The sequence below is a fragment of the Dermacentor albipictus genome, chromosome 6 (assembly GCF_038994185.2).
Source record: "Dermacentor albipictus isolate Rhodes 1998 colony chromosome 6, USDA_Dalb.pri_finalv2, whole genome shotgun sequence".
NCBI classification, from domain to species: Eukaryota; Metazoa; Arthropoda; class Arachnida; order Ixodida; family Ixodidae; genus Dermacentor; species Dermacentor albipictus.
This window is the reverse complement of record NC_091826.1, coordinates 49087808-49106833: the sequence shown is the minus strand read 5'-3', so window position 1 is coordinate 49106833 and position 19026 is coordinate 49087808. Positions and strand designations below refer to the sequence as shown.

General features: G+C 47.3%; 1 protein-coding gene across 1 annotated transcript; it reads right to left on the bottom strand.

The window, feature by feature from the left end:
- Positions 1–2645: 2645 nt before the first annotated feature.
- On the bottom strand, positions 2646–12547 carry LOC135918659 (uncharacterized). The gene is made up of 3 exons (XM_065452297.2): positions 12048–12547; positions 5300–7154; positions 2646–3211 (listed from the first exon to the last, which is right to left on the bottom strand). Exons 2-3 carry the CDS (start codon positions 7090–7092, stop codon positions 2914–2916), a joined length of 2091 nt encoding a protein of 696 aa, XP_065308369.1. The 5' UTR covers positions 7093–7154; positions 12048–12547; the 3' UTR covers positions 2646–2913.
- Positions 12548–19026: the final 6479 nt, after the last annotated feature.

Sequence of the window (19026 nt, the reverse complement as noted above, 5' to 3'; positions counted from 1 at the left end):
TAAGGGGTTATGAGCCATTCGACAGCTGCGTTATTGATGGGGCGGACACGTATAGTTCGTACACCCTGAGAACAACATGCGTACGAGGAGCGCCGGAGGGTACAGAACGAGAATGTAAACGGCGCCGCGGCAAAACGACCACCGACGAAGAACGTTCCCGCGATGCTGAACGAAAACGACAATCGCGAGCACGGGCACCTCCGAACGAGCAACGACACCAGCCTTGCAACGCAATACGGCGGCAGAAGTACCGGATGGCGTGAAAGACTCTAAAGGTGAGAATGCCAAGTTCCGACGAGACTTTCTGGTAGAACATTTCGGATTTGGTTCTATAATGACCTGACAAGCATCGGAAATGCACCAGAGGTGACTAATCGGGACCGTGCGCTACAAGTACTGCCTCGTACGTCACCAGATGTTCCCGGCGACGTGGACGACTTCAAGGTGGGCGGGACGCGCAAGGAATCTCTGCTGGGAGGTGTGGTGCCCCAGAACTCAACCACGAACGGACACGTGTGCCCACGGATTCCGGAGCAACTGCCGAAACTGAACGCGATATAGAGATACTTTGCTTTTCGTTTGAGAGATTTGACTCTCGTCAGCTTTCACTGCCCTTCCATCATCACAGAGTGGAATGGCTGTCATTTTTTTTATAGGCGATAAAATCCATTATGGCGCAAAATTTCAAATTTTTGTCCTTTCCTCGTTTCATTGTGCACATATATAGTGAGCGTGTATACGTCATTCTGAGATTTGGACTGTTCGTGGTTACCGTGACATTATGTGACAAATACGCACACTATAGGTGCGGCCAAAATTTCTTTGAGCGATTGCAGAGGCCCAACGACGGAAGCGGAATAGAAACAGGTTAGAATAATCTTGCGTTTAGCACCGAAGCGAAATCGCCTTCCACAGCCTTACTAAAACTTCACCGGTTATTACGATACTGCCTAACGCGAAATTAGAGCGCAGTTGCATACGTGATTTCATTTAGCAATATATTGGCTGGCGCGGACAAAGCGTCTCGTGCGGCTCGTTGCAGACGGAGCGATGTGTGGCACGACTGCCTCGCTAATCGGCAGATCGCGAGAGGCAGCGCGTGGGCAACGCGTGGGCACGATTCACAGCTGCCGCCGCAGACAGACCTCCGCTCATACAGCGCTTTGTTGCCATACAGAGAACGCGAGCTACTCTGGCGCCATCTCGTAGCCATTGTCGCCACAAGGCCCGACTTTAGTGGCACTACGCTTTATTTCTCCCACTCTTTCCGCCTCATGGTTCCGCTGCATATCCTTCTCCCATTTCCTCCTTGCGCTCTCTTCGCTATGGCAGGCTTTCGGCTCCAGCTGAGCTTCGCGTTATCTTTCATCTTTCGCTGTTTTCGTTCACTCGGTTACGAGGCTCAACGCCGACGCTCGCAGCAGAAACGATCGCCTAAGAGCTGCGCTGTAAAACAAACCATTTGATTGCAACGGGGTGAGGCACGACGTGCTTTGGCGAGCAGAAATGATGCGCAATCAAAGCATGGAGACAGTATTTGTCTCCAGAGCACAGCGTTTGTAACAAACCACTTTAAAAGCACCGAACACCGATTTAAAGCACCCATTTCCTTGACGTGATAGAAAGCCCATGTGAAGTGTCTATACCTCCAGCAGTTCATTAGGATAAGCTGTCCGAACTTTTAACGCGCAATTTCTTTATGTAGAATATACCTTGTACTTATTATATACTGACGCGAGCAACATTTTTATTATCGATACAGGCAGTACGTGATCACAACTGAGCAATTCAAGACACGTGCTGGTTAGGCGGATAAATAGCGATTTTATAAAAGGCTGCGATTGTGGCCTAAAAACTGCCGCAATAACATTTTAGTAAGGTAGAGATTCACAATGTTTGTCTGCTGTGCAAAATTTTCTGCTGGTAACATAACAAGTGGTCTACATCATGGTTGCCTTGACATTTTGCGGTGCCGGAATTACTTCCGGTGCAAGCAAGCAGGGAAAGCATAGTCTTCCCAATTTTCTATTGTTGCTGAAAGGCAATCATCGGAAGGTGGGGATATGGACACCACTTGCGTATCCGACCGATGGAACAAACGGCAATAGACCATCGGGGAAGTTTCCTGGCGCTAGCGCCGAAGCGAAGGCGTATCCCCCCTCTCCCTTCCTCTGAGGTCGAGCCAGCCGCTTCGAATCGACTCACGCGAGTTATTGGAGCTCGAATTAAGTGGAGTGTCAAGCGGAAATTTTGTCAACAACAAAATTGTATAGGCAATTGTATAGGCAAGCTTCATGATGGGGATCTTCGGCAAGACCTGCCAGCAAGAGGCTGGGCACCAGAAGCATAAGAGTTTGTCAGGCTTTGTTTCACTATCCGAGTGGTTAAGTGCTCATCCCTTCTCCTCCCATTCTCTGCCCAGACCTACGTAGTGATGCCCTGGTCCACTCAGCGCGGACACAGAAAGTGTCTTAAGGCCCCGCTGTTGTGCTTGCACCTTCAGGAGACAAGCAGTTCTCATATGGCATCCACGCGAAGCAAACCTAAAGACTGGAAACATGCTTAGCTTTGTCGCCGCAACTAAGTGAAGAAACACAATCTCCGAAATCTCGGCAATTGTGCAAAACGAACTCAACAACAGCACAAAAGTGTTCCAGCTTTGTTATTTCTGAAACTTTGTACATGTTTCAAACGCACATTTTGCTATGGAATTTGTACCATACCTTTAGCAAAGAGGAAAATCCGTCGGAGCACTGGTACATTTAGTTCGTGCCTGCCTGTGTATTCTAACGGCAATATTTTTTGGAAATCGTCAATGTTCATACACGGGGTGCTCAATACTACTTTTGTCAACGGCTACAGTAGGCTCAAGTTCTCTGGATCCTTGACAAAGTTTTTCACGGCCCGGATGTTTTAGATCCTGCAAATGCTGTCCTTCACATCTTCAATCATGAGGTATCGTCGCAGGTGCCTCCAGCAGTCATCGATCAGGTCATCCAGCTGCATGCGGTCGTCGCTCGGCGGTGGGTGGCAAACTACTCGCTCCCTGACCACTCCGGCGGCCCGCATAAATCCGTCCATGCTTTCGGTTCTTTTCAGGCGGTCTCGCACCAAGACCGTGAGCTCTGCTTTGTCGATGCGGGCCTCCATGGCAACCTCGTCCAGTAGGGCAGGATACCGGGAAACTCGCTCCAGGGCTCCGGTGACGTACCTGCACGTGACCAGTGGTGCCTTTGGAGAAACTGAAATGTTTGCATGGAGTAGCATGGTGTATACGGCTTTAAGTTACTCTACAGGATGTTAGCGGTGGCTTGCGCACCGGTTGCATTCGGTGCATATTGCGAGTGTTCAGTTGTGAAGCCGAGGCTCGCATGATGGCAAAGAGCACGCTAAGGGCAGCTCAACTTTCCAAGGAACAAAAAAAAAATGCCGCACTGCTGATGCAGAAGACCGGGGTGTCCAGTAGAGAGCAAAAGCCGGTAGCTGATATTACAGCTGGCTCGATCAGGAAAGAGGGCGTACAGGAAAAAGTGTGGGGTTTGGGTCGGTCGTGTCACGCGTAGAATAGATAGATATCCGGTAGTCTGATACAGCGAGAAAAAGGGTACCTGGAGGAAGCTCTGACGCATGGGGTGGATGATTAGTAGTTATCATGAAATAAAGTTTGGAGACATGCCATAGACATGGCTAACGAAGGCATGTGGAACTACTTATCACTCACGGAATCCATTTACCGTGTAGTGAACCTAAGGACGAAGTTCCCATTTATTACTGATGAAACTTTGGAGCAAAAAAAATAGCACTAGGCTCATTCCTCGGCGCGTTACTTACGGGCCGTTACTTCTGAAAGCAGGCTCAAATGTGAGCACTGTTCGCGTGATGTTGCAACTGTCGCCAGAATTGTCCATTCTCATCGGAAATGCACTAACTTACTTTTTTTTAACGTTCTTATGAGGCCCCGTCTTTCGCAAATAAGGAATAAAAAACGCTCTGAGAGAAAACGACGGCAATGATAATCAACAAACAAGTACCATCACTTTTGTATCTGACTTAAGCTACTACGAGCTTCAAGATCGAGCTTCCAGGATGCTATTTTGTACCTGTGATGCCTTGTGTATTGTAAGTGCCTGTGCAAAGAATTCCGCAGGACTTATCATAATGAGTATACACTTTCACTTGGCGGGCATAGAGTGTACACCGAATGCGTGTATGCGTCTCACCTACGCATACACGTAGGTGAGGTCTCACCTACGCATACACGTAGGTGAGACGCAAACAATCAACGTATTCAACATCTCCACGGTAAATAAATATTTATGGAAAGAAAATTGAACATAGGTCCGTAAGGAAACCCTGCATGGCAACATTATTTAGGAAACAGTGCTTCAAATGTTCCGATGTATTACGGTTTGACACACGCGCCCGAGTTTCGTTTTGCTTCTTTTAAATTCAAAGCAAGCCGATTGCGCACAGGTCTTTGAGAGGAAAATGACAACCGCATATACGCGAATAGTTTCGGTGATAAACATTCCTTAAAAGAAGATTTAGCTCGAAGCCAAATTATGTCACTTCAAGTGCGTGTAGAACGCAGAACGGCAATTAGATAACTGCTGAATAGACTAGAAATAGGTTTGTCACATGTAACATAGAATAAATTTTTGCGACTGCAAAAAAAGCATACCCCTTCGGAACTGGAATATTTTGGATGAAATTCTGAAATTGGAAGTAGGAAAAAGAAGAGAATCACGGAGAACTCATCACGATGACCATGTTAATGCAATTGCACTTAAACTATAGCGCTAGCTATCACACAGCTTTTATATATTGGTCTGAACATGTCATGACAAGGTGTTATTACTTGGCGCATCTTACTCACGCAAGCACTGCCTTGATCAAGTTTTCCAACGTTTTCATGTGTAACTCTGGCACTCCATAGATGCTCTAATACCCAGAGCGGCAAAAACTGAACGGTTTACCCTAAAATCTCATATGTACCTTTCAAAATATAACTTTTGTACATGTCTTTAGTGGCACTTCTCGAAGGGTCTCTGCTTCAGCTGCCTTTGAAAGGGATGTGGTTTACTACAGCCGTCTATTTTTTTGTGCCTACAGTGTAGCTAAATTATTGTTTTCCTAATTAGTGCTGTATGTAGGTCACGTTGTGAGCGCTCTTTGGCTAAGCAGCGAGGCACATTCAGGAGATGTCGGTGAGAGGAAACAGAAGGAATTCTACCGCATTCAGAAAAGGACGACACAGTTTCTAACGCAAAGCGCCACGTCGTTTACCTCATATACGTACCTGTCGCAATCTGAAGCCTTCTTTATACGAGCAGCTCGTGCGACCAGACCCGAGTTTCGCAGCATCGCCTCTCGCACAGCCAGCCAGTCACCTGCGGCATCGGCCTCGATGAAAGCCATGCAATCCACTTCCAGCAACGTGCAGTTGTCCGCAATGCCCTTCGCCAGTCGTCGCACAAAGGCGGTGGTGCCTCCCGCGGTCTCGTTCATAAGGACAACCGACCTGATGCTCCGGCTTCGTTTAAGTGCGTCCGCCAAGCCCTCCATGTCTCGAGTCGTCAGGCATTGATGACAAAGCGTCAGCTTCCTCAAGCTCTTGTTTCGAGACAGGGATTCTCGCACGACCGACCAACCGGGATTGGCGCCCTGGGCCTCGACCAGTTGGACGTCATACGAAACAACCAAGGTGAGCTCTCGCAGCACGCTCGTGGAATTTAAATATTCGGCCAGTGGCATAAAGAGTCTCCGGTTGCGGATGTCTACGGGGATGGTCAACACTGTCACGTGCTCACAGCTTGGAAGAAGATGCAAAGCGACACCCAAAAGGTCGTCGGGTTCCAACGGGGAGAAATGCATTGCGCGCAATGCTTTGCAACGTATCAAGTCCACGTCGGCTCTGTACTCGCAGGTTCCGATAGAAACTCTTTTGTCGGAGCCAGTTGCCGTGAGCATCGAGCAGACTGGTCGTAGCATTTCACCGTGAAACCCTGCATCGATGTGGACCTTCTTTAGATTTCCTTTTTGCGGCAGCGCCATGATAAATGTGGCCCATTGTGATGGGAGGAATATCTGCAGTGGAAGGCCCACTTCTTCCAGCGTATCATTTTGAATGACTGCGCGGAGCCAGCGGCCGTAAACGTCGTGCAGCTCAGGCACGCCTTGCGAGAAGGTCCATAACGTCAAGTTGCGTATTACGCGATTCTTGCTGATCACCTCGGCAACCAACTCCGCGATTTCTTCGTCTCCGGTCAACACGTTGATGGAGAGCTTCTCGATACTTCTGTTTTTCAGCACGCCTTCAAGAATAGCCCTTTGGGTTACCCTATTCCCCACTGAGTCAAGGGCCACTGCATTTAGAATCCTAGTCGTGCCAAGGTATTCGACTAAGGCGTGTGAGTAGGACTCGCATGTGAATTCGCAACTCTGCAACTCTAGTTTTTTGAGCGTGGATTTGCTTAAGAATTTTTTGATGAAAGTGTCCACCGCCGGTCCTTTTATCGAAAAGCCGTGTAGATGTAGGCTCTCCAGAGACGATGAAGCCCGCTGAAGTGCCGACAGCGCTGCTACAAAGCCTTCGGAGGAATCCTCGCGCGATAAGTCGGCCTCGAAGTGAAGGGTTTTTATGTTTGTAAAGCTGGGTATGAATGCAGAAACGACATTTAATGCTTTCCGTCCCTGGATATATAGTTTCAGGGCTTTAATCCCTGAACTATGACGAAAAGCGTCCAGTACGTAGAAGTCTGGGTGTGTGTCAATGGAGAGCTTGAGGTCGACGGAACCAATGCAGTGATGTGTCCTGAGCAACCATCTAAGACGGTCCTGATTCTTTGGCAGCAGACGTAAGTGAAAATTACCAGTACAATTCCCTAGGCACAGCTGGCCAGACATGTCCGCCTGTTCTCGCAGCTCAAAGTGGTATGCCAGAAGGAGCTTGTTCCAGGTGGAGAGCTTGTCGGCGATCTGGCACGTTTGGTTTTCGGCTACCGTGCAGGGTACGCAGTGGTCGGTGAGGTCACCTTCGGACCCGTTCGTGTCAGTGTTCTTACCGGTCTGTTGCATACTGTTTGAGGTCATTCCTAGGTAGCGAGGAATGTCTGGCAGGACTCTCGCGGAGGCTTCGGAGTTCGCCAGAGCAGCTGCGTATATATTATGATAAAGAAGTTTTAAAAGGTTGTTCCGATAATTAGGGCATTTTTTCCCCTTTTTACCCAAAATTTTCACATTTGTACATTTCACTTTTCCCGCGGCGTTAACCCCTCACATATTGCGTTCTTGACTTCGCGCTTTGGTGCCTGTTCACCGCGGCTGCATTCTGATTGGGAGTGAACGCAAAAAGCTTTTTCTTGTTTAAATTTCACTGCAGGATAAATATTTACCATCCAATATATTTTATGTGTTGATCTATCTCTGATGCCTAGAAATCCTGATGGAGGAGAGGTAAACTTAACACAAAACGTATAGCTGCGCTCCTAAGATTGTGGAATGAATAAGCAACTGTGGATTGTCAAATTATGCGTTAACGGAATAATAATTTACTATACGATTACATTTCATTGTTCTTTTCTCTACAAATGCAGTCTCAATAACTTGAAACAATCTTGAACACTTTGCTCCAGTTTTTCTTGATGTGGCACTGTGTTTGGGTGTTACACGCTTAACGAGCCTCAGGTAGCCTACTAATCTGCGAACCCCCGAACGCCAAATCTTATTGCTCGTATTTTGCGTACTCCCGCCAAACCCTGCCACTTTATTTATTACCTAAACGCTACAGCTTTGAAATGTCTCGCAAGAATGGTTAAAAGAGAGATGCGGCGACGGCTGCTTGTGGCATTGCGCAACCTAACAATTGTTGAAGCGAGCATTAAGCTAAACCATCAGAGGTAACTGATTTGCAAGAGGGGTTCACTATTGCTGCTCTTTCAAAGATGTAAGTGATCAAGCCTGTAAGCCGCGACTTGGGGGGATCAAAACTCTAACCAGAAAGAAGGACAGATTATCTCGCGTGCTGTCGGATAACCTTATCATGGAAAGAGGTGGCATATGCCTCAGCTCCACGTCAGTCTTCCAGTGGGCCGGTGAATTCAGAACATTTAACAAAAAGGCACAATATGCATTCTGCTCACTCCAATCTACCGTTTTTCGTGTTTGTATTCGGATTTCTTCCTGCAGTCATGAATGCGCATCCGCTAGGTGCCTTCATTATTGATAAATGTAACGCGTATCTGTTTCAGTAAACATGTTTGGAATCAGCGCCCATCCTGTCATATCTTTCTGTGTCCTCGCCAAGGAATGTAGCGCTGGTTTACATTCTTTGACTCGTGGGCTCCCATATGAATCCGTGAGAACCGAGAAATTCGCTTTTACAGAAATCACTGCACTGGTGATGTCGGCGTATGACGCATTTAAATGAGAACGGTAAAATACTATCACTGCAGGAAAGCAAATAATAAATGAGGGTGTCATATAAAAATCGTCTTAAATTGTCAAATTGAAAAATAAAAAACAACTTGTGTGCGGAGATTCTTACTCAGCAATAAAAAATTATTCAGCTCTATAGACTGCCCATCATATTTATTCTAAATCGGACAGGATTTAATACATGTCGCTTCAAAACAGAACACTAATTTTTGAGAACATTTGCTCAACACTTCTAAACATTGCAATAGGTGCACGTAAATTGTAAATTCAGATATTATGGGCGCTACAACGTAAAGCTGTTCAATCCATTTCTGTTGAAATGATGCAATGAGCTAAACACAATTGCTCAAACATTCCTGAGCCACCCCTACTTTGCTTTTATGTCATGCAACGTCACTTCAACCGCGAACAACAAAACTGATGCCTCTCCACGATTACTATGCACGATTAGACCGAAGGAGCGAAAAATAATTATTTCAGATTCAACGCCCTTTTCGCAATTAGCCCTTCGCTATTGGTGAAAAGCTTTCTGGCTGCGTGTACTTGAACCGCCTATCATGCGACGCCACAATACAGCGAAAAACCACCACATCAAACTAACTTCTGCCCACAAAATATGCATTGATATGCCGAATAAAACTGAATTTTCCTTTCAGAATAGCCGGAAGTTGGTCCGTTCTTAAAGGAATAGAAGGTGGCGGCCCCGCGATTTCTCCCACCATGGCTACTCTGAGCTGCCTGAGAAAATGGATCGAATTGCGCATAGTAAAAATTTTCGCGTCTCTTTGCCAACTTTTCTTCACTGAGGATCTCTTTCAGTGGCATTTTTTGGCATTCCATTGTACGCCGTCGCTATTTTCGACCAGCCACCTAAATTTAAGCAAGGGAAAGCGGGCCAGTCGCTGACGCCGGCACCACCTTAGTCATTCGGTCATCTACTTTCACTGCTCTAGCTCGGCCCAAAGAAAACCTTGTATACAGTGCTTCGTGCCCCTTGCCTCTTGAGATCAGGATAGCCATTCAATGTAGGTAATGCCATTCACTTTGGAGCCAAACAAAAGTAACCTTCTTTGAACAAGGAAGGTGTGTGACTGGGCTGTCCATGCAACGCGGCGAGTCACCGCCCTATGTTCGCATTGGGGGTTACGTAAACTTGGCGTCAAGAGATTGGAACAAAAACAGATTGGAACAGTTTTACGTCATACGGTCCTGTATTAGTCCGCTCCAGACGACCTAACAAGCGCAATTTACAGAACCACGATGTTCGGGCACATTTGAGGATTTGTTAACTTCGTGTTTCCATGTTTGTAAAGATTACCAATTTACAACAGCGTTTGCACAAACTTCCATGCCCTAACTTAAACTTTAGCTCTTGACGCAGTCACTATAATATACATTTTTGTTTCAGATGCAGCAAACTTTATTCAAGTTTGTCCAGTTGTAGTCTCATAAAATTCTGTGTGTATCACATTTATGTGAAGAGAAGGATTCGGCGCCGAATGAGTAATTTTTGTTGTTGTTGTTTTTACTTCATTTGCCACACTTCTTTCGTTTTTCTGAAACAGAATCAGTCGTTCGTTCACACAGGCTTGAAATCTTTCTGCCCGAAAATACCGGTTCCGCAACCTTAGTCATAGGTTACCTGGACAGCCTTTGTATCTTTCTACAGCAGGCAACTAAGGGCAGTTAGAAATGCTCCGAAAAAAAAAAACATTGCCAAATTATTCCACTTTAGCAGGTTTGTCAGCGTTTGTTTAATAGCAACTGATCTTGCCAGAAATAAGTGAATCCCATGGACAGCCTGAATGTCACAGGGAGAATGTTGTTTACTTGGAAGCGCCAGCACTGCGTCCTGCTCTGACGCAGACTAAATCGCTTTTGGTTCAAAGCCTAGAAGCTGAAATTTAATCGATGAAGATGACGAAAGGAAAGAACGTCATTCAGAAGCGTCGCTTCTGCGTCAATCGATAAGCATATATGTATATATCGATAAATTAATGCGGGAAATTCCAAAGAGAAAGTGTCAAACGTCCTCTTGCCAACGCAACGCATGTGGTTCGCGCATCGCTCTGTGGTCCTCGGTGTTCTTGAGCGAGCATGCGCACTGGCGGAGGTCCTCGCTTCGCAGCGTGCCCACCATCACTGAGTGGTCGCCTATAGGTACCACGGGGACAACCGAAGCGGCCACACCTATACTCGCCATGTAGGCACCTTGCTGCTATGCGCCGTTGTGTATAGGCAAATATCGGTCACGGAGTTGGGATTTATAATTACGACTGCTGTGCATGCGTTCCGTTCCCGCACGATTTGCATAGCGGAATCTGGCGAACGCATACGAGCTGTGCCTTCGTTCTGCCGAAGCGCGAGCTGTCCCGAGCAACAGCGGCGATCAAGGGGCACGGGACGCACGCGCGAACAAATGTGTCGAAAAGCCCGGCTCGCTCTGGAACGAGGCAAGTATGCCTACTGTCGGTGTCTTATATACGAGCACAGCCTCGCTGCTGTGCTCGCGTTCCAGGGCTGCCGTGCAATTGATCAGGACACCGCGCGGTTGTACTCGACGACGCCTGGTTCGATTGCTCAATCGGGCGCACTATATATAAATATTATCGGGCAGAGATGGGACAGGAACCTACCTGTTCTCCGTTTCATACTCAGCGTGCGACGCCGTGAAAACCTTATGATTGCTGTTGGAACGCAGCTACTGCAAGAAGCATGGCTAGCTAGCATCCACGGCTTTGCAGGCTGTGAATCGGAGTGCACAATGTGCCGTAAAATACATGGTAGTTGTGGGGTCTACCCTTTTTCGAGCAAGATCTTCGACAGTCTAACCTCGGTATTCAGAATTGTATCGTAAATTGAAGCCCGCGTGCTTGACTTGAATGGCGCCTGCGTGAACATGCCGAAGACGCTCACTGCGTTTACTTCGGAACGTTCACGAACGGCGTCCATCAGAATAACTCAAGCACGCGCTTCGAGTCGAGATGCACTTCTGAACGTGGGGTTAAATGTACAACTCCAGAAATTTTGAGGGTGAACGTTAATGGTTTGCACGTATTCGCACGAGCCGAGCTCTTGGAGCTGCGTGAAACGCCGCGACGGGCTGCAAATTAAAAGAAAGAAGGAACACCGAAAAGGAATTAACGAAACGCAAAATGATCTGAGACAACGCAATGACTGTTGTAAAACATACTACGCATTCAATTCAAAGGTTATAAACTTCTTTTTCACCTTAATGCTGACCGTAAATAAAGAGCAATCGCATGTGACTGCTGTTCGAACGCAGCTACTGCAAGAAGCATGGCTAGCTAGCGTCCATGGCTTTGCAGGCTGTGTGTGAAACGGAGTACACAATGTGGCGTAAAATACATGGTAGTTGTGGTAGCTGTTTCGATATTCCCTTCAATGTTTTCACCAACAACCTGCTTTCTCGCATTCCAGAGGTGGCCTGTTCATTAAGACTACCGCTGCAGGATAGCTTGACAAGACAGACAAAAACGTTTCCCACTCAAATAATGCCCCGACAACAACGCGTCGCCTCTGCGGCGGGTTAAGTTAAAGCAGTACACCTATGTGAGCTGTGTTAAGTGAAACGTGCATTCATTACTCACCGAGGCAGCTACCACGATCGGGCCAACCAGGTCACACCATTCAGGGCTAGCTGCGGCGATGTTCTGCTTCTTGACAGTGTTGATGATGATACCTTCTGCAATAGCACAAACCCTGCTAGAGAGATGTTGTTTCCGATCGAGCGTGTGGCTCCTACCCACTGCAAGGGATTGGCCAGAAAATTAGATGATCACGCGTTTCGATTTCCCGTGCTAATACTGTCCCCCCTAAAACGTGCGATGTTCAATAGTATGAGCTTTGCTTGCGTATGGTGGACGCTTTCATGAAGTATTACAGACAGCCGACGGCTGAAAGGTAATTTACTTCAATTTCAATTGCCTGATATGAAATCCACCATGCGGTCGTAGTGGCTAGGGCGCTGCGCTACTAAGTCCAAGGGCACGCGGCATTAAAATCCCAGCCGTGGCGACCTCATTTCAGCGGGGCTCAAATGCAAATACGCCCATGTACCGTGCATCCAGTGCGCATTAAAAACACCGGGTGGTCAAAGTTATTCGGGAGTACGCAACTACGGCGGGCCTCGTAATTATATAGTGGTTTCCGAATGTAAAAACTTAGAAATGCTTTTTTTTTTGTCTTTGATGTCGTGAAACATAGCTGCCTTCTCCAGACACGTTACGATAGCAATTCCGAAAACGTCACTCTGGAAAGCAAAATAGTGTGACGTTAATCACGCTGATGCGACGAAATTTTCAAGACTGTACGTGCGTTTTGTGAAACGCGGCATGAAGATGTATATATCTATAGGTGCGCACTTCCCACTCAACCGTGTCGTCGAACAACGTGGGCGCCCGTGTGAAATCGAGCAGACGACCGACGAGTCTGTTGTCTCCCGCGCTTTGGTGCTTCACGTGAAATCTGTGACGTCGGTCACGCATGACTTGCCTCCCTCGAAGGTTATCCACCCATGCTGCAGGGAATCTCGAAATCGAGAACTGTATGATAATAAATTACTGGGGACGAAATCATGCGTATACCGGCTTCTGTTATGGTTCCCTAAATGTTGTGTGTTACCTAATAGAACAAGAAACAATCACTCGTTAATTCGGTATTTGCGCTGCGTTCAATGTTCGGAAAGACTCTATTCAATATATTAAGACTAATCAGCGTAACTAAGCTGCTAAGTTAACCATTGCCTAAATTATCCCCCTGCAAATTCCACCACCACTCTCGTCGCCATCGGGAGTGCGCGTCTACGAGGGTATGAGCCAATGATTAAGGGGTTGTGAGCCATTCGACAGCTGCGTTATTGACGGGGCGGACACGTATAGTTCGTACACCCGAAGAACAACATGTGTACGAGGAGCGGTGGAGGGTACAGCAAAGAGAATGTAAACGGCGCCGGCGCAAAACGACCACTGACGAAGAACGTTATCGCGATGCTGAACTAAAACGACAATCGCGAGCCCGCGCACCTCCGAACGAGGAACGACGCCAGCTTCGCAACGCAATACGGCGGCCGAGGTACCGGATGGAGTGAAAGACTCCAAAGGTGAGAATGCGAAGTTCCGACGAGACTTTCTGGTTGAACATTTCGGATTTGGTTCTATAATGATCTGACAAGCATCGGAAATGCACGAGACGTGACTAATCGGGACCGCGCGCTACAAGTACTCCCTACTACGTCACCAGACGTTCCCGGCGACGCGCCGACTTCACGGTGGGCGGGACGCGCCAGGAATTTCTGCTGGGAGGTGTGGTGCCCCACTACTCGACCACGAACGGACACGTGTGCCCTCGCATTGCGGACCATCTGCCGAAACTGAAAGCGATATCTTCACAGAGTGGAATGGTTGTCATGTTTTTATAGGCAATGAAATCTATTATGGCGCAAAATTTGACATTTTTGTCGTTTCTTCGTTTCATTGTGCACATATATAATGAGCGTGCACACGTCATTGTGAGATTTGGACTGTTCGTGGTTACCGTGACATTACGTGACAAATACGCAAACTATAGGTGCGGCCAAAATTTGTTTCAGTGATTGCAGAGGCCTAACGATGGAAGTGGAACAGAAACAGGTTAGAATAATTTCGCGTTTCAGCACCGAAGCGAAATCGCCTTCCACAGCCTTACTAAATATTCACCGGTTATTACGATACAACCTATTGCGAAATTAGAGCGCACTTGTATACGTGTTTTCATTTAGCAATATATTGGCTGGCGGACAAAACGTCTCGTGCGGCTCGTTGCAGACGGAGCGATGTGTGGCACGACTGCCTCGCTAATCGGCAGATCGCGAGAGGCAGCGCGTGGGCAATGCGTGGGCACGATTCACAGCTGCCGCCGCAGACAGACCTCCGCTCATACAGCGCTTTGTTGCCATACAGAGAACGCGAGCTACTCTGGCGCCATCTCGTAGCCATTGTCGCCACACTGCCCGTCTTTCGTGGCACTACGCTTTATTTCTCCCACTCTTTCCGCCTCATGGTTGCGCTGCATACCCTTCTCCCCTTTCCTCCTTGCGCAATCTTCGCCTATGGCAGGCTTTCGGCTCCAGCTGAGCTTCGCGTTATCTTTCATCTTTCGCTGTGCTCGTTCACTCGGTTACGAGGCACAACGCCGACGGCAGCAGCAGAAACGATCGCCTAAGAGCTGCGCTGCAAAAAACCATTTGATTGCAACGGGGCGCGGCACGTGGAGCTTTGGCGAGAGGAAATGATGCGGAATCAAAGCATGGAAACAGTATTTGTCTCCAGAGCATAGCGTTTGTAACAAACCACTTTAGGAGCACCGAACACCAATTTAAAGCATCCATTTTCTTGACGCGATAGAAAGCCCATGTGTAGTATCTATACCTGCAGCTGTTCATTAGGATAAGGTGTGCAAACTTTTAACGCGCAATTTATTTATGTAGAATATACATTTTACTTATTATGTAATAACGCGAGCAACATTTTTATTATCGATACAGGCAGTACGTGATCACAACTGAGCAGTTGCAGACACGTGCTGGTTAGGCGGATAAATAGCTATTTAATGAAAGGCTGCGATTGTGGCCTAAAAACTGACGCAATAACATTTTAGTAAGGTAGAGATTCACAATGTTTGTCTGCATTGCAAAATTTTCTGCTCGTAACATAAGTGGTCTACATCATGGTAGCCTTGACATTTTGCGGTACCGGAATTACTTCCGGTGCAAGCAAGCAGGGAAAGCATAGTCTTCCCGATTTTCTTTTGTTTCTGAAAGGCAATCATCGGAAGGTGGGGATATGGGCACCACTTGCGCATCCGACCGATGGAACAATCGGCAATAGACCATCGGGGAGGTTTCGTGACGCTAGCACCGAGGCGAAGACGTATTCCCCCTCTCCCTTCCTCTGAGGTCGAGCCAGCCACTTCGAATCGACTCACGCGAGTTATTGGAGCTCGAATTAAGTGGAGTGTCAAGCGGAAATTTTGTCAACAACAAAAATAGCATAGGCAAGCTTCATGATGGGGATCATCGGCAAGACCTGCCAGCAAGAGGTTGGGGACCAGAAGCATAAAAGTTTGTCAGGCTTTGTTTCACTATCCGAGTCGTTAAGTGCTCATCCCTTCTCCTCCCATTCTCTGCCCCAACCTACGTAGTGATCGCCTGGTCCACTCAGCGCGGACACAGAAAGTGTCTTAAGGCCCCGCTGTTGTGCTTGCACCTTCAGGAGACAAGCAGTTCTCATATGGCATCCACGCGAAGCAAACTTAAAGACTGGAAACATGCTTAGCTTTGTCGCCGCAACTAAGTGAAGAAACACAATCTCCGAAATCTCGGCAATTGTGCAAAACGAACTCAACAACAGCACAAAAGTGTTCCAGCTTTGTTATTTCTGAAACCTTGTACATGTTTCAAACGCACATTTGCTATGGAATTTGTACCATACCTTTAGCAAAGAGGAAAATCCGTCGGGGCACTGGTACATTTAGTTCGTGCCTGCCTGTGTATTCTAATAGCAATATTTTTTTTTTTTGAAATGGTCAATATTCACACACGGGGTGCTCAATACTACTTTTGTCAGAGGCTACAGTAGGCTCAGGTTCTCTGGATCCCTGACAAAGTTTTTCACGGCCCAGAGGTTTCACATCCTGCAAATGCTGTCCTTGACATCGTCAATCACAAGGTATCGTCGCATGTGCCTCCAGCAGTCCTCGATCAGGTCATCCAGCTGCATGCGGTCGTTGCTCGGCGATGGATGGCAAACGACTCGCTCCCTGACCACTCCGGCGGCCCGCATAAATCCGTCCATGCTTTCGGTTCTTTTCAGGCGGTCTCGCACCAAGACTGTGAGCTCTGCTTTGTCGATACGGGCCTTCATGGCAACCTCGTCCAGTAGGGCAGGATACCGGGAAACTCGCTCCAGGGCTCCGGTGACGTACCTGCACGTGACCAGTGGTGCCTTTGGAGAAACTGAAATGTTTGCATGGAGTAGCGTGGTGTATACGTCTTTCAGCTAATCTACGGGATGTTACCGGTAGTTTGCGCAACGGTTGCATTCGGTGCATATTGCGAGTGTTCAGTTCTGAAGCCGAGGCTCGCATGATGGGAAAGAGCACGCTAAGGGCAGCTCAACTTTCCACGGAAAAAAAAATACCGCACTGCTGAGCGAGAAGACGGGGGTGTCCATGAAAGAACAAAAGCGCGTGGCTGATAATACAGCGGGCTCGATAAGGAAAGAGGGCAAACAGGAAAGAGTGTGGGGTTTGGGTCGGTCGTGTCACCCGTAGAATAGATACATATCCGGTAGTCTGTTACATTGAGAAAAAGGGTACCTGGAGGAAGCTCTGACGTATGGGGTGGATGATTAGTGGTTATTATGAAATAAAGTTTGGAGACATGCCATAGAAATGGCCAACGAAAGCATGGAGAACTACTGATCACTGGCGGAATCCATTCACCGTGCAGTAAACCTAAGGAAGAAGTTACCATTTATACCGGATAACACTTTGGAGCAAAAAAAAAAAATAGCACTAGGCTCATTCCTCGGCGCGTTACTTTTGTCACGTTACTTGTGAAAGCAGGCTCAGATATGAGCACTGTTGAAGAGCTCTTGCAACTGTCACCAGAATTGTCCGCTCACATCGGAAATACACTGACTTACTTGTTTGAAAGCTCTTATCAGGCCGCGTCATTCGCAAATAAGGGGGAAAGGCCGCTCCGAGAGAAAACTACGGCAATGATAATCAAAAAACAGGTACCATCACTTTTATATCTTACCTTAAGTTACTGCGCTCTTAAAAGTCGAGCTCTGAGGATGCGATATTATACCTGCGGTACCTTGTATATCGTAAGTGCATGCGCGAAGAATTCCGCTGGAGTTATCATAATAAGTATACACTTTAACTTTGCGGGCATAGAGTGCACACAGAATGAATACACGCAAGTGAAACGCAAACAATGAATGCATTCAAAATTTCCATTGTAAATGTATTTTCATAGATAGTAAATTGAACATACGTCTGCAAGGAAACCCTGCATGGCGACATTATTTAGGAAACAGTGCTTCAAATGGGGGGGTCCCCCAGTATTACGGTTTGAAACAAGTGCCCGAGTTTTGCTATGCTTGTTTGAAATTCAAAGCAAGCCGATAGCGCACAGGTCTTTCAGAGTAAAACGACAACCGCATATACGCGAATAATTTCGGTGATAAAATTCCTTAAAAGAAGATTTAGCTCGAAGCCAAATTCAGCTCCTTAGTTCAAGTGCGTGTAGAACGCAGAACGCCCATTAGATAACTGCTGAAAAGACTGGAAATAAGTTTGTCACATGTAACATGGAATACATTCTTGCGACTGCAGGAAAATTATTCCCCTTTGGACCTAAAATATTTTGCATGAAATTCTGAATATAGGAAATAGGAAAAAGAACAGAATCATGAAGAACTCACCACGATGATCACGTTATTGCGATGCACTTAAACGATAGCTCTATCTATCACACAGCTTTTATATATTGGTCTGAACACGTCATGACACGGTATTATTACTTGGCGCAGGTTACTCTCCCAAACACTGTGTTGCCTAAGTTTTCCATCGTTTTCATGTGTAACTCTGGCACTCGGTAGATGCTTTAATACCCGGAGCGGCAAAAATTGAACGGTTTACCTTAAAATCTCATATGTACCTTTCAAAATTTAACTTTTGTACGTGTCTTTAGTGGTACTTCTCGAAGGGTCTCTGCTCCCGCTGCCTTTGAACGGGATACCGTTTACTAAAGCTGTATATTTTTGGACCTACAGTGTAGCTAAACTATTGTTTTCCTAATTAGTACTGTATGTAGGCCAGGTGTCGAGCGCTCTTTGGCTAATGAGCGGAACAGATTCAGGAGATGTGGCCGAGAGAAAACAGAAATGATTCTACCGCACTGAGAAGGGGACGACACAGTTTCTAACGCAAAGCGCCACATCGTTTGCATCGTGTACGTACCTGTCGCAATCTGAAGCCTTCTTTATTCGTGCAGCTCGTGCGACCAGACCCGAGTTTCGCAGCGTCGCCTCTCGCACAGCCAGCCAGTCACCTGCGGCATCGGCCTCCACGTGAGCCAAGCAATCCACTTCCAGCAACGTGCAGTTGTCCGCAATGCCCTTCGACAGTTGTCGCACAAAGGCGGTGGTGTCTCTCGCGGTCTCGTTCATAAGGACAACCGACCTGATGCTCCGGCTTCGTTTAATAGCGTCCGCCAAACCCTCCATGTCTCGAGTGGTCAGACACTGATGGTAAAGCATCAGCTTCCTCAAGCTCTTGTTTCGAGACAGGGATTCTCGCACGACCGACCAACCCGGGTTCGCGCCGAGGGCCTCGACCTGTTGGACTTCAAACGAAACAATCAGGTTGAGGTCTCGCAGCACGCTCGTGGAATTTAAATATTCGGCCAGTGGCATAAAGAGTCTCCGGTTGCCGCAGTCTACGCGGATGCTCAACACTGTCACGTGCTCACAGCTTGGAAGTAGATGCAAAGCGCACCCAAAACGTCGTGGCGTTCCAAGG

What these genes read in the sequence shown, in the direction of transcription:
- LOC135918659 (XM_065452297.2), bottom strand. Translation starts at nt 7,092, where the DNA reads ATGACCTCAAACAGTATGCAACAGACCGGTAAGAACACTGACACGAAC. An exon ending in AAGGCTTCAGATTGCGACAG is followed by an intron (nt 3,212 to 5,299) that starts GTACGTATATGA and finishes GGTCACGTGCAG; the next exon opens with GTACGTCACCGGAGCCCTGG.